Genomic DNA, 15285 nt, shown 5'->3' on the forward strand with positions numbered 1-15285 from the left:
AACAACTGTTTTTACACAAAACTTTTACAGCTTTACATTTTTGGACTTGAAAGTGATTTGTGGTGAAAGATTTGAATCAGTAAATTTTCATTGATTGGTTGAGAATGAGTTAAGTTGACTGCTTCAATGTGTTGTAAATAGACAGAGGCCTCGACCGTTTCATGTATATGTCAATTATTGCTTTCATCTTACTACCCGGCATTTCTTTAGGCATCTCTTAGAAAACTTAGGGCTATATTATATTAAGTCTAGTTGTATAGATATACTTTCAAAGATAGATAGATACTTTCGTATAGATTCTACTTTCTTTCAAATAATCAAGCACTGTTTTCATTACTCTAAAAAATATTAGTATCAATATATCCTATATCCCATACCTTATGAAATTTATTTGGTATATTAACTCTATTAAAAGTTTATATATTTTATATTCAAAAAATTCAGTTCTCTAGCTGCAAAAACATCCAGACGAATTAACAAAATCAATACACTCCATTAATATAAAATTCAGATTAAATATGTATAGCAGATGTCACGATTGTTATAAATCTAGATTTATGAGCCCAGCTTCAAAGCAGAATTTTTGTTTGAGCCGCAAGTTTAATTTAGAATTTATATTTGCATTTTCAGTATAAAACGAATTCTGAGAAGATGCACGACTACAATATATAAATAATTGATATATACATAGTATATATATATGTATAACAATTAAACTTGATAACTTAGAAATACCAAAATACAAAATTATATATAAATATTAATTGCAAATGTATGAAATTCATTTGAATTGCATGCAAATACTCGACTGTGCATCATTGTCAACCTTTTGATGGGCTCAAATGACATGGAAATGCAGTTTAAATTTACCGAAAACCAATTAGCACCTGCGCTCAGGCAATCACATTTAATTATTGTGTGTGTGTGTTTTTTTTTTTTAACAAATTCCAGTAACACAAAAAATATATATATTACGATAAAAAAAAAAAGTAGATACAAAATCAACCAGCTGACATAACAATGCGAATTCCATTGGCTCAGCGAGGCATGAACTAGAGCCGGCTAAGAATTTCCGATTAGTACAGAGCCAACAACTAGTAGTAACTGTACTAACTGCTGCTGTCCATTCTAAGCGTTGCCATTCTAAACGGGAAAAGAGAGAGTGAAAGTCAGGTGAAGTGAGCTAAGTGCTCGAAATGCCAGGAATGCGCGTTCAATTGTTACGGATTCAAGAGTAATGACAAAATGTTTTTCTTTTTACTTTTTTTTTTCTTTTCGAGCGGGAGCTGCCAAAACAAGTTTGAGATTTTATTTATGTGTTGCTCTTACTGCGCGTTAGCTTGTTTTGACTTGGGAGTCATGTCAAAGCCATTAGAGAGAGAGAAAGAGAGAGAGAGAGAGAGAGAGAGCAACAGCATTGTCCAAAAATCATGAATGGACATCGTGGCCAGACGTAAAGTGGCCATAATCTTTGGCTTGATATACTGTCTGATCGACGATATCAGATATTGGGCCAGGGTCAGGCCGCCCAGTGTCCCTGCGCGTCATTTTATTTCGTTACCTAATCTAAAGAAGATTCTGATAAGATTTGATACGATTCGAAACATTGCTCCGCTGTCCACGGGCCAGAAGTGTGCTGGGAGTTTTTTTATTTGTTCCCCATTTGACGCTGCTCAAGTGCCGCTCACATTGACTGAGACCGACCGCGACTGAGACGTTGACTGCGCAGCGCGACAGCGACGCTTACAGCGCAACGCCGCGACGCCGCAGACCGTACGCCGGGAACGTGCTCGAGTGGGCCGAGCGTAAAGAAAGCGCCGACAGCGCGAATGCCATTGCCACATATATAAATGGAGTTGGCAGCGTCGGCTCAGCGTTCAGTCGATCTGTAAACAGCAAACGCGACGCGTCCTAGCCAACCCACAGCGCATTGCAGCGGATCTATCAGCGAACACGATCGATCCATTCATTGGCTAGAAATAATCAATTTGTGTTTCCCATTTGACTGCAGTTAAAATGCAAAGAAACGAATTAGGCACGATCGATACTCGGCCAATTGTGCGGCACTAAAAGCGAGCGGAGCGGCAATTGCTACGCCACATTAAACAGATTCTAAAAAAAAAAAAATAAATAAATAAAATAAAATAATATATATATATATATAAATACAAATATCAGTACATAACATAAATAATTCATTTGCGCGGGCAACGGTCATCAAAAGTGCTAAAAATAATTTGAAGAATATAAAAAAGGTGCAAAATATAACTAAAATATATATAAAATATTTCTTCTATAACATATAAATAATATATAACGAAAATGAAGTTCATTTGCTGTGGCAGTAAGGGCGCCATGTCGGTCAACGAGAATGCCGCTAATATTGAGAACAAAAAGGAAGCGGAAGCCGAGGGTAGCACAAGTAAGTGGAAAATGGAAATGGAATTAAGATATAAGGATGCATGCAGAAGAGGTTTAATAAAGTTGTTAAATATACTAAAGGAAGAATAAAAATATAAGTGAAGGAGAACAGATGAAAGTTGTTTCTTTTATAAGGAATAATACTTTAATAAAGTTGACAGATAATAGGACAAAAAGTAATATAAATAATATTTCTAAAAATTATTTTGAGATTTTATAACCATTTTTTATAGCAAAAAAAAAAAAAAAAAAAAAAAAATATATATATATATATATATATATTACCATAATAGATAATTAGATATGAAAAGGTGTTTAATTGTTTAATTGTAGAATGTAGAACAAGCATCTAGGTGAAAGTATATATAAATCATGTAGAGAAATGAAAAGAGTTTTAAAGTTCGTACATCACGAAAATATTTTAACAAATGAATGTAGAACAAAGCCCTTAAGCTATATATCAATTTTATATGGTTATATTAAAAACTTTAAGACGGTAACAAAATAAAAATGATATGGTACATTTAAATGCCAAATATTTTGCAAAAATATTTGTATATGTATTATATTTATATATGCACGTCTTTATATAAATAATGCTAAAAACCTGTTTAAAAATGGGTTGCTAAACTTATAAATGATTTTTATGAAGCGGGGGTTTTGGTCGAACTATAAATAAAATAAAAAAGAGCTAATCTACCTTATAAGAAATAATTTGAAGTAAACCTGTTTTTTTTTTTTTTTTTTTTTTTTTTTAACCCTATTTTGATCTATCGACGTTTGAATGACATGCAAATATTTTTCTGGAGAAATATTTTGTTTATTGTTGTTTACTATTGTTGTTGGTTCACTTAAAGTTTTCATGCTCAAGTGAAGTGAAATTTAGTTGTTGTTTCTTGAAGCTCTCTTGTTAAATGCAGAGTGAAATTGTTTACAATTTGATCACAAGCGGCAGCTCAAAGCAAAACGTGACTTGGCTTGGATGATATATAAAAATAAATGTGATTATGGATATTATTGATTAGTTGCTGCTAATTATTTAATATACTTGGCATGGGCTTAAATAAAGCTACGCTCGATACACAAGTTGGCCTGGATATCATATCGCCCTAGACAGGAAACTGATAGCAAACAGTAAACGATTAAATAGCTACAGCTACAACAACTGCAAACATTTGCTCGTCAGAAGTTTGTATGCAAATTTGTCGAGCAATTGGAGCTTGTCTAGGCTGTCTAGCCGCTGCTGAACAATGAGCAGGCAAACAAACGATCGACCGACAAGCGTCTGTCAAGAGTCTCAAGAGACAGAGGCGCTCTCTCTCTCTCTCACACACCGTCTCTCTCTCGCTCTCTTTTGCTGTCACTCTAGTTACCCGTTTGGTATAGATCAACTTTAATGAGCGATAGATTTTGAGCTAGCTAACTGCCAACTAGAGTAACTTTCTTTGAACAATTAGCTACGTATATGGCTAAAACATAAATCTCGCATATATTTCACACACACACACACACACACACACACACACACAGATATTTAATGTTCCTGGTTTGACTAAAGTGGGTTGCAAATATAACAGCTGCCAGCGGAGTAATAAACAATTAAAAAAGGGATCGACTGCTAATTACAGGAAGGCGCTGAGTACTTCTCTTACAGAGTTCATATGTAAAATGTAAAAAAAAAAAAAAAATATTTATATATATATTTTTAATTGTATATATAAATTCATTTGCATTTTGTTTATTTTTGTTAACACTTGACATGCCTTCCGTACGCACATAAATTATATATATTAAAAGCGATGCCAAGTTTTGATTCTGTAATCGTAATATACTTTACAAAATCAAATGGAAAATCTTACGAATTGCAAATTATTCAGCGCTGGCAAGGTAAGCGCCAGGCGCCAGGCGCCAACACAAGGCGTTAGGTTTATGTTTATGTTGACACCAGCACAGCAGGTGAACACGCACACACACACGCACACTTGACACACAATCGAGTGACAAGTTCAAAGTTGTCTGGGCGACAAAATGAGATACAGATAAAGCAGCAGATAAAGCTGGATATAAATCAACATAGACATAATGACAGATATAAAGATAGATAAAGATACAGTTAAAGATGCAGCTATAGCAGAGATACAACTACAACAACATGTACATATATACATTCATAACTTTCCATGCCGCTGTTAACTAAAACACGCTTTGCGGTTTGGCCCGAAAACAGAAAATAGAAAACCCCAAAAAACCGTCTGAGCATGCGCAAAGTGCATGATAGACCCTTGCTGGGTGACATCGTGTTATTTTCATTTAATGATTGCTATTTGGACAGCCAACATGATCTATAATTCAGATTTGCCACCTCATATCCGACAAGCGGACCTGCTGGCCTTATCTGCTTCGTCATTATCAATTAGCTCGATCTGATGGACATTTCAAAGTCGTTGTAAGACAATAACAAAGGCACAGAACAAAAGCTGCATTAACTCCAAAGTGCTTCAGGCTTATCAACGTCACTTGAGCGTACGATCCATGGCGCGTATACGCAATATTTGCACTAGCCAGCTATCAGCTATCAGTAATGCGAATCGATACGTAACGACTTAAAGCCCTTGATAGGAAAGCAAAAGGTACTCGAGCTCGGGACGATGCATAAACCATTTTAATGCGATATTCACACGAAAGCGTGCCACGCTCTTCAGCTGTGTGAGAAAAATAAATAAACCCAACTAAATAATTGATATTAGATTTGCAATTCATTTAATTGCGAGCAGTCAACTTTAACGGCAGCTCAGCTCAGCTAATACATAATGCAAAAAACTTAAAGCTTAGTCAATGCGGAAAGCTCTTTGGTTGGTTCAGCATAGCGATGCAATACTGCAGTCAACAATAACAGCACAGCTTTTGGCTGCTTACAAGTTGCAAAAGCTTTGCTTGAAAGCTTTAGCAAAGGCATTGCCAGCTGAAAATAACTGACGGCAGCTAACGGATATTTTTTTAAATGCTGATCTGAATTTCTTTGAATGAACTCAATCTTAAATCTTAATATATTTAATACTACAAATATTTTTAAATATTAATACTGTAAATTTAAAAGATTACTTTTGTAAATATTTTATATATATATTTAATATATTTAAATTTTGTATATATTTTTATATATATTTTAATTTAGCTTTCAAGCTGAAAATTTTATAGCTATATTTTAGTAGAAATGTATGAAAATATGCAATAATAATTATTAGTTTATTAGCAGCATTGATTGATCATGATTGATTGGGTACTAAGAGATTAACCAGATAAGCTATATTATGCTATGTATACATTTTATAGCTAAATTTGATTGATTATCTTATTAATAAACAGTCCATATTGAGCATCACAGATCAACTAGATATGCCCAATAGTCGAGAACTATATGATTGAAAACACTTGATTCCTGATGGATTGTTATTAAGTGCACTCAAAGAGCGGTAGATAGACAGTCGATGTAGGCCTAGCTACAGGCTAAAGTTCTAGAGCTATAAAAATGAAATTTACGAGCGCACATGTAGATAGACAGAGTCTATATTAGATTACACACTCATCTCGTTAAACAACAGAGCGTTCGCATGGTGTTGGAAAATATTGAAATTTGTTGTTTGCACAGATGAGATGCGCTTGAAGACATCAATAGGTTAGTTATTGAACAGGCTCCGAGGTGTGCGGTCAGAGCAGTTTTCACCTAGCATCAAATTTCTAAATAAGGAAGCAACTGAATTCAAAACAAATATCAATACTGATTAAGTTACCTAATCAACAAGTTTTCACTTTCAATTTTTATCAAGATGGTTAAGAATCGTCGCTTTGAAGAAGACGCAGGTACATGATGAAGAAGAGCTGACGACGCTGCAATTTAATTCAATTCAATTGTTTGTGGAAATAGTTCAATTTAACAAATATTTAAACAGCTCTCCAAGTTGGGGCTGCGTTCATATATATCAATTCTGTTACGCTACAATGGAGCTCGAGTTGATTTAGAAAATATTTAAAGGCAAATCTAACTGGTTCTGTAAAGCATTGTGATCTTGATCTGTTGAGATTAATATTTGTTAAAAAAAATCAACTTATTTGATGTGAAGAAATTCTGATATAACTGTAAGAGTTGGAGCTTTAACTGAAGAGGATGTGAATCACATAAATGTGTTCTAATCTCTCTAAACTTGTAATCTCTATGATAAGCAAATTCACCTGTTAGACGAGCCCCTCTTGGCTTATAGCAAAGTCATAGGCAGTTGGAAAAAAGTAGCACAAAGCGGTTATATCTATCAGAGACGGTGGCTAGTCTTAAATGAACTTAGTTGAGCAGCTGCAGGTGGCGTGGGGTGTGGGATGTGGGGTGTGGGGTGTGGAGCGTGGCTGTGACGACAGAAGAGGCGCCAGCTAAAGCGCCTCGATAAACAATCTCTGTGTGAATGGAATATTTTCTCATATTTTTCCAAATTAACACAGGTAGAGTCGGGCAATCTGATTCCTCAGTTTGCCGTGCAGATAAGCTACATCGTAAATCTGCTTGTGATATGCGTGATGGCAGGAGTGGAGAATTTAATATACGATTATGTATGGGCAGCCACGTGCCAATGTGTGGTTAGGCTAAGACTTGTTTTTGGCGTAATTCCAGTGCTCTCAAGTGCTACGCAAAAGAACAGCAGCAGGCTAATGACCTACAGGCGACCTACAGCCAATATGGCTGATAGCAGAGCATATATTGAAGGCGTCAATCATTCATTGATTAACGCTGAGTGTATGTAAATACATTTGTATATAGCACATACACACACACACACGCACACACACACACACACACACACAAGCATACACGCTTATGGCATTATACTGTGACTCAAGTTGAAGTTCAATATTCCGTTTGATAATTGTCTTGAATCACGTCTAATCGCAATCTATTTTCAGCTTATGGTCTGGGTGTCCGGCACTGGCAAACATTCCTGTTTTTCTTCGCACTGACGGTGGCCTATGCCCAGCGCGTCAATCTGTCTGTGGCCCTGGTGGCCATGACAGATGCCGCTGCCGCCAATCCCGCTTTTCCGGTACGTGGACTCTATATGTCTATATGAATCATATGATTTATATCAATTTGTTTCACTCCCTTGCAGGAGTACGCATGGTCAGAGAAGACTAAATCATTGATCTTGAGCAGCTTCTTTTGGGGCTATGTGCTGACCCAAGTGCCCTCCGGTCAGCTGGCTCGCAAATTTGGCGGCAAGATCACATTGCTGGTGGGTCTGTCCATCTGCTCCGTGCTCAATGTGCTTACGCCCATCTTTGCCCGGTGGGGCGACTGGCAATTGGTTTGCGCGTTGCGTGTCGTTGAGGGCTTGTGCCAGGGCGTTGTCTTTCCATCGGTGCACACGCTCATCTCCGCCTGGGTGCCGCCCAATGAGCGACCTGTCCTGGGCACCTGCGCCTATGCGGGCAACCAGTTTGGCACGATCGTCATGATGGCCACGAGTGGCCTGCTCGCCTCCTCCTCCGCTGGCTGGCCGAGCATCTTTTACGTTTCCGGCGGCGTCGGCTGCCTTTGGGCCATTCTATTCTTCATCTGGGGCGCCAGCTCACCGGCGCACTACAAGAAGATCTCCGTGGAGGAGCGCAAGATGATTGAGCTGGCGCAGGCGAGCGAATCCGTATCGGAGCAGCCCAAAGAGAAGCTGCACACGCCCTGGCTCAGTTTCTTCACGTCGCCGGCCTTCCTGGCGCTGATCGTGGCGCACAGCGCCAACAACTGGGGCTTCTGGACGCTGCTCACCGAAATTCCCAGCTACATGAAGAATGTCCTCGGCAAGGACATCAAATCGAATGCGTTGCTCTCGGCCCTGCCCTACTTCGCCATGTTCTGCATGTCGTTTGTCTTCTCGGCCATTGCCATGCAGCTGAACAAGCGCAACTGCATCTCGACCGAGGTCAGCCGGAAGCTCTTCAACTCGATTGGCATGTGGGTGTCGATGTGCTCGCTCATCGGCCTGGCCTATGTCACCGCCGATCAGAGCACTATGGCCGTCGCTCTGCTAACCGTGACTGTCGGCTTCAATGGCGCCTGCTATCTGGGCTTCCAGATCAATCACATCGATCTTTCGCCCAATTTCGCGGGCATTCTGATGGGCATCACCAACTGTGTGAGCAACATCATGAGCATCATAGCACCTCTACTTGTCGGCTTCATTGTGACCAATGAGGTAGGTTGAAAGAAAGAGAGCAGGAGAGAGAGAGAGAGAGGGGGAAGGCAGATGGTGGACATTATATTAATTGATTTTCTTTCTGCAGCACGATGTGGAGCAGTGGCGCATTGTCTTCTTCATTGCAGCGGCCATTTATCTGGTGGGCAATGGTTTGTTCGTCATCTTTGGACGCGCGAGTGTGCAGCCCTGGAACGATCCTCCAGCCAAGCCACGTCGCAACTCTACGCCCCAGGTGGAGTCTCAGCACTAGAGACTCATAGAGAGTGAAAGCGAGCGAACATGAGAGAGAGAGAGAGGGAGAGAGAGAGAGAGAGAGAGAGAGTCTAGCTAGTCATCTAGTTAACATTTCCAACCCACTAACTGCTTCGATCCGCTGTGTTCGACTGAAGCTCATCAATTTAAATGTAATTCGAGTTTTGATGTATTCTAGCATCATTTGCTATTTGTATATCTATATATACATATACATATATATGTATAGATATATAGCTACTATTTGAATTTGTCGTCTTAAGTTTAGTGCGTAGTCTATAACTAAGTTCCCGTTGCATATGTATATAAAGACCAAATAACGAAACAGAAAACAAATACAATAATAAAATGTTAAGAAACCAAATGAATGTGTCTTAAATGGATTATTTATATTTAAGATTATATGATGATTCCACATTAAAGGAATTAAGGAATTAAAGGATTAAAGGAAAATTATTTGTTGGGGATTTTGAATAAAGATATTTTGAATGAATTTTTTAAAATTTTTATTCTATTTTATTTCAATTTTTTTGATAAAGACTTTAAATAAATATATTTTGAATGAACTTTTTATTTTTATTCTATTTTATTTTAATTTCTTAATGCACAGTGTATCAAGAATTACTAAAATGTATTTCAAGTCAAAACTTGCCTTAGTCTATAAAGCGTTCGATTCCCATGTCGTTATCTTGGCCAGCTTTCTTCCCTCTTTGAGTTGTATTTCCCTACAGCAATAGACCCGCGTGTACCTTCTAATAAGTCTAGCACCTTTTTTTGCTATCTAATCAGAAGTCAAGTTTACACATATCAATCAAACGAGGCGTCAGCAGCAAAGCGACGCTGACAGTTTTGGGCGACGAGGGGTTAATCCAAATTTATGAGCCCAAAACACTTGGCTCAAGATGCTGGGCAATATTGTGCATCATCTAGTTGGTTAAGAGTTTTCAGAGCGAAAGGAACGTAAGGCTCGAATATCATGTCAGGGAATATTAAGATGCCTAAAAATCGCCGCTTTGAAGCTGAAGGTACGTTGTCCAATATTCGAGTTCAGCTGAGCATAGATTATATGTGAAGAATCGAAATCAATTTTGGCTTGAACTTTATGTAAGAGAGCTCAAAGATACTACCTTACTCCATGCCTTTGAAGGTGATTTGAATGTCATTGGCCTTTAACTTGAAAAGTCGTTAGTTTCTGCATAAATCAGCTAAGCTTTACCTCATGTTTAATATAAATATTTGCTGTAATATATTTAATTTTATCAACCTCATGGCGTCAGCTCTCTAGATCGACTCATTTCCAGTTAAATATATATAGCTAAGCAATCTGCTTATCTAACACGTAAGAGATAGTAATGTACTTAGTCTTCATAAAGATAATCCGCACGCGTCTATTGCGTAGGGAGGCTCGTCCATGCTGAGAGTTTTCAGTGGAATGCGAGCATAGAGTCTATGTCTATCAACTCTATATGTCTCTTCCCTATAGAGTTCACTAGAGTTACAGTAGAAAGCGAGCATAGAGTCTATCGATGCATATATCTGCTCTATTTATATATCTACTTTATAGAGTCTACTAGAGTATATATATATATAAATATTATACATACTCCACATATCTCTACTCTATTTATCTCCCCAACTATTTAATTTCCAGACTCAGCTCTAGGCGAGCGTCACATGCAAATATTTCTGCTCTTCTGTGGTCTCATGGTTGGCTTTGCCATGCGTGTCAATCTCTCCGTGGCAATTGTGGCCATGACCGAGCTGCCTGTAAGAAATTTCCCTAGCTCCCAAGCGCAACTCGATTCCATTTATTGTCCTCACTTTCTTTAGGATTATCATTGGACCGAGCGCACAAAGTCTCTGGTCTTGAGCAGCTTCTTTTGGGGCTATGTGCTGACCCAGGTGCCAGCTGGCGTCTTGGCCCGTAAATTCGGGGCCAAGGCAACGATTGTGACGGGTTTGTCCATCTGCTCCGTGCTGAATGTGTTCACGCCCATCTGTGCGAGGCTGGGCGGTTGGCAGCTGCTCTGCGGCGTGCGTCTGCTCGAGGGCGTCTGTCAGGGGGTGCTGTATCCGTCTTACCATACGCTGATCTCGGCCTGGGTGCAGCCCAGTGAGCGCGCCTCGCTGGGCACCTATGCCTACATGGGCGCGCAATTCGGAACCATTCTCATGTTGGCCACCAGCGGCATATTGGCCTCCCTGGCTGGTTGGGCGAGCATCTTCTATATATCCGGTGGCTTTGGCTGCCTTTGGGTGGCTGCCTATTGGCTGCGTGGCTCCAGCTCGCCGGCGCAGTCGAAATATATCTCCGAGGAGGAACATCAGTTGATTCAGCTAGCGCAGGCCAGGGAAGTGGAGACCAAATTGGAGCAGCCCAAGGAGAGTTTATCCCCGCCCTGGATGAGTTTCTTTACGTCGCCAGCCTTTCTGTCGCTCACGGCCACACATTGCGCCTCCACTTGGGGCTTTTGGACGCTGTTGACACAGATTCCCAACTACATGAAGAATGTCCTGGGCAAGGACATCAAGTCGAATGCGCTGCTCTCCTCGCTGCCCTACACTGTGATGCTGCTGCTCAGCTGGTTCTTTGTGTGGCTCTCCAAGTTACTGCAGAAGAGTTCCATTTCCCTCAGCTGCAGTCGCAAGTTCTTCAATTCCATTGGACAATTTGTGCCGATGTGCCTGCTGGTTGCATTGGGCTATGTGCAACAGGAGCAGGACACACTGGCCGTCATCCTGCTCTGCCTGACCGTGGGCCTCAACTCTGGCTGCCAGCTGGGCTTTGTCATTAATCACATCGATCTCTCTCCCAATTTCGCCGGCGTTCTGATGGGCATCAGCAATGGCATTGCGAATATCATGAGCATAGCGGGTCCACTTTTAGTTGGTGTTGTTGTTACCAATGAGGTGGGTTGTCCTTTGTGTGTGTATATATATTTATATAACTGTCTCTCTCTCTCTCTCTCTTCGCTCTCTTCCCTGTCGTTGCAACAACAGCAAGATGCCAGTCAATGGCGCATTGTTTTCTTTGTCACAGCTGCCTTCTATTTGGTTGGCAATGGGCTCTTCCTGATCTTTGGCAGCGCCTCGATTCAGCCATGGAATGACCCAACAGCTAAGAAGCAGCGCTGCTCTATGCCCCAAGTGGAGGCACAGCGAGGGACAGCAGATAGTTAGGCTTAAGCTTAAGTAGTTTGATAAGTGCGCGTTATTCACTATAATTATTAAGCTCTTCAGATGTGGTATATCTATCAAATGTAACGGTATATCATCTATTTAAATGATTTACTACAATAAAAAAAAATCAAATTTGATAATGAACCTATGTTTTATACACTTCACATCCACTGATAAGAACAGCCACCCCTCACTCATGTCTAGAATGATTAGAATCAGAAATCACTGGGCAAAATACAGGTCTCTGTCAGTCTATCACTCCCGCTTAGACTGGCAGGAAGTCCGATTGCTTGATAATAAACATTCACTGCATAAGCTAGCAATGTCAAGGTGCTAACTAAATAGTTCCAGTTACCCAAACAGTAACTAAATAATTCCAGTTACTCACTCGGGAAGTGGGCTTTACTAATTGTAGATATTGTCAATCAATTCTGTGCAATCGGTATTCCCTCTTTCCATAAATCAGCATAGTTACCTAATGTCATAAGTCTTTGATATTGAGCACGCTTACGCCTGCTGTTCGTTTGCTTCATTCACTAGCCCATTTATTGGGCAAATACTTTAATACCTTGTCTGCCCGCGCGTTTACTCACAGCTCATTATCTTATCAGATCGTAAATATATATTTGCATAAAAACCAGCGGCATCCTCTGTAATCTGTCTCAGCCTGAGCTACTGTGAATCTGAATCTCTTTAAAGATACACAGCAGAGCCATGAATAGACTTAGTTTACATAGAAGTTTTGTGCTGTGCGGTGATGCTCTACAGAGGATACACCCTAAAACAAAATGGCGAACAGCAACGGCATAGCAAAGAATCGTCGCTTCGAAGATGAAGGTATTTCATTATTAACTGGATATCTTTAATTAAAACAATAAATAAATAAAGTAATTCATTAAATATGCGAAAGACTTTCGGTAAAAAAAATAAAACAAAAAACTATTTTGAGAAACCATTTGGAGTACGTAAAGTCCTTTAAAATATCCTTTGATTCAAGATGTTTAGCTCTTTTGACGCATTGGTTATGTCATTTAGCAAAAGTTCAGTCAAGTTCTATTTCACAAAGGGTAATTCACTTTTAATTTATAGCCCTTATCAAGGCAGATAACTTTCCTTAGCGCGTAATCTGTCATAAGACTCAATTCTACCAAAAAAAAAATTCCATTGCAACTTTGCTGACTAATTAAATAAGTTAATAAAATTATTTGCCCGGAAAAAATAAAAAAAAAATTTTTTTTAAATATTAAAAAATATAAATAAATAAACAAAATACTTTCGACAAAATTTTGGAAAAAAACATTATATTAGTATAATGGTTTCTAAGAACTGAAATTGATTTCTGCAGAAATATATTATTATTTATAATAATATTATTATATATTATTTTTAAGCAAATTTTTATATTCCCATTCGGTAACTCAAATTGGTTTTCCGGTCTAGATTCGGGATTTGGCATGCGGCACTTGCAGATGCTGTTGATCTTCTGTGGCCTAACAGTTGGATTTGCGATGCGCGTCAATCTTTCGGTGGCTGTTGTGGCCATGACCAATGCCACGACAGTAAACCCGGATTTTCCGGTATGCAATTTTCTCAACTAAAGTGAATTTGTAATCAATTTTGAATTCCCTTTCAGGAATATCCCCTGTCGGAGAAGACAAAGTCCTGGGTGCTGAGCAGCTTCTTTTGGGGCTATGTGATGACCCAGGTGCCCGCTGGAGCCTTGGCGCGTCGCTTTGGCGGCAAGGTCACCCTGTTGACGGGGGTTTCCATCTGCTCCCTCATGAATCTACTGACGCCACTCTGCGCCCGCCTAGGCGGTTGGTCCTTGCTTTGTGGCCTGCGCTTCATTGAAGGCCTGTGTCAGGGTGTTTTCTTTCCCTCATGCCATACGATTATCGCCCATTGGTTGCCGCCAAGGGAGCGAGGCTCTATGACCACATATGCCTATACCGGAAGTCAATTCGGTACGATTCTCATGCTGGTCACAAGTGGACTACTCGCATCCTCAGCTGGTGGCTGGCCGAGCATCTTCTATGCGTCGGGCGGCTGTGGCATCGTTTGGGTGTTCGTTTATTACATTTGGGGTGCCAGTACGCCAAAGGACTCCAAGAATATTACAGCTGAGGAGGTCCAGTTGATTGAAATGCAGCTGGCCAAAGAGCGGACGGTCAATGCGGAGCTGCCAAGCTATCGGCAAGCGACGCCCTGGCTGAGTTTCCTGACCTCGGGCCCGTTTCTGGCCCTGACCGCAGCGCATTGCGTCTCGGCCTGGGGCTACTGGACGCTTCTCACGCAAATTCCCAGCTACATAAATAACGTTTTAGGCAAGGACATCAAATCGAATGCTCTGCTCTCCGCTCTGCCCTATGTGGCCAACTTTTTGCTGAGCTTCCCATTCGTCTGGTTGGCCAAGTGCATGGAGAAGAGGGAATCAATATCGTTGGCCTTCAGTCGGAAGTTCTTCAATACAATTGGTCAATATATACCCATGTGTCTGCTGGTCGCATTGGGCTATGTGACCAAGGAACAGGACACTCTGGCCGTCATCCTGCTAACATTTACCGTGGGCATCAACACGGCCTGCCATTTGGGCTTCCAGGTGAACCACATCGATCTGTCGCCCAACTTTGCTGGCACTCTGATGGGCATCAGCAATGCATTGGCCAGCATCATGAGTCTCAGTGCACCGCTGCTGGTGGGCGTGATTGTTACCGATAAGGTGGGTCTCACTCGCACAAATGGGATTATATTTGGATTTTTATTAATTTTGCTCTTCTTTTCTCTCTACTTTATTCCCTCAGCACGACGCGGAACAGTGGCGCATTGTCTTCTTTGTGGCCGCTGGCTTTTATCTGGTGGGTGACGGTCTGTTCGTTCTCTTTGGACGCGCCGATGTCCAGCCCTGGAATGATCCACCTGCTAAACGTGATCACAAATCCATACCACAGATGGAGTCACAAAAATCTGATCACTGTGACAAATGATAACAAAAGATAGCCCACAATTGTAGTTGTTCGTTATCGTACCTCACTTAGTCGTAATCGTCATGAAGGCTGCTGATAGAATCTCAGCTGAGTTTGTAATCCAACTCATATTATTCATATGCTGTGTTGTGTTTAGTTTAAGTTTGTGTTGTAAATGCATGTCTTAATTGCTTAAGAGGAAAAGTTCAAATTAATAAAAAAAAAAAAAAAAA

The 15285-nt window shown here is 40.3% G+C and overlaps 2 protein-coding genes across 5 annotated transcripts; both read left to right on the plus strand.

Moving 5' to 3' along the window:
• Positions 1-1856: 1856 nt before the first annotated feature.
• LOC6579272 (putative inorganic phosphate cotransporter) lies at positions 1857-15263 on the plus strand. Of its 4 annotated transcripts, none has more exons than XM_015163566.3 (4): positions 1857-2422; positions 13530-13666; positions 13723-14808; positions 14891-15263. In XM_015163566.3, exons 1-4 carry the CDS (start codon positions 2323-2325, stop codon positions 15071-15073), a joined length of 1506 nt encoding a protein of 501 aa, XP_015019052.1. In that variant the 5' UTR covers positions 1857-2322; the 3' UTR covers positions 15074-15263. The 4 variants fall into 4 exon arrangements, with proteins under 4 accessions (XP_015019052.1, XP_002005168.1, XP_015019051.1 ...); XM_002005132.4 differs by lacking the exons at positions 13530-13666; positions 13723-14808; positions 14891-15263 and adding exons at positions 7372-7508; positions 7575-8654; positions 8743-9273 and having other exon boundaries at positions 1867-2422; XM_015163565.2 differs by lacking the exons at positions 1857-2422; positions 13530-13666; positions 13723-14808; positions 14891-15263 and adding exons at positions 6105-6282; positions 7372-7508; positions 7575-8654; positions 8743-9273.
• Positions 9827-12233, plus strand: LOC6579273 (putative inorganic phosphate cotransporter). Its single transcript, XM_002005133.4, has 4 exons — positions 9827-9934; positions 10561-10676; positions 10740-11819; positions 11910-12233. The coding sequence occupies exons 1-4, from the start codon at positions 9886-9888 to the stop codon at positions 12087-12089; spliced, it is 1425 nt and encodes a 474-aa protein (XP_002005169.2). The 5' UTR covers positions 9827-9885; the 3' UTR covers positions 12090-12233.
• Positions 15264-15285: the final 22 nt, after the last annotated feature.

This window comes from Drosophila mojavensis, unplaced genomic scaffold, assembly GCF_018153725.1.
Source record: "Drosophila mojavensis isolate 15081-1352.22 unplaced genomic scaffold, ASM1815372v1 contig_80, whole genome shotgun sequence".
NCBI lineage: Eukaryota > Metazoa > Arthropoda > Insecta > Diptera > Drosophilidae > Drosophila > Drosophila mojavensis.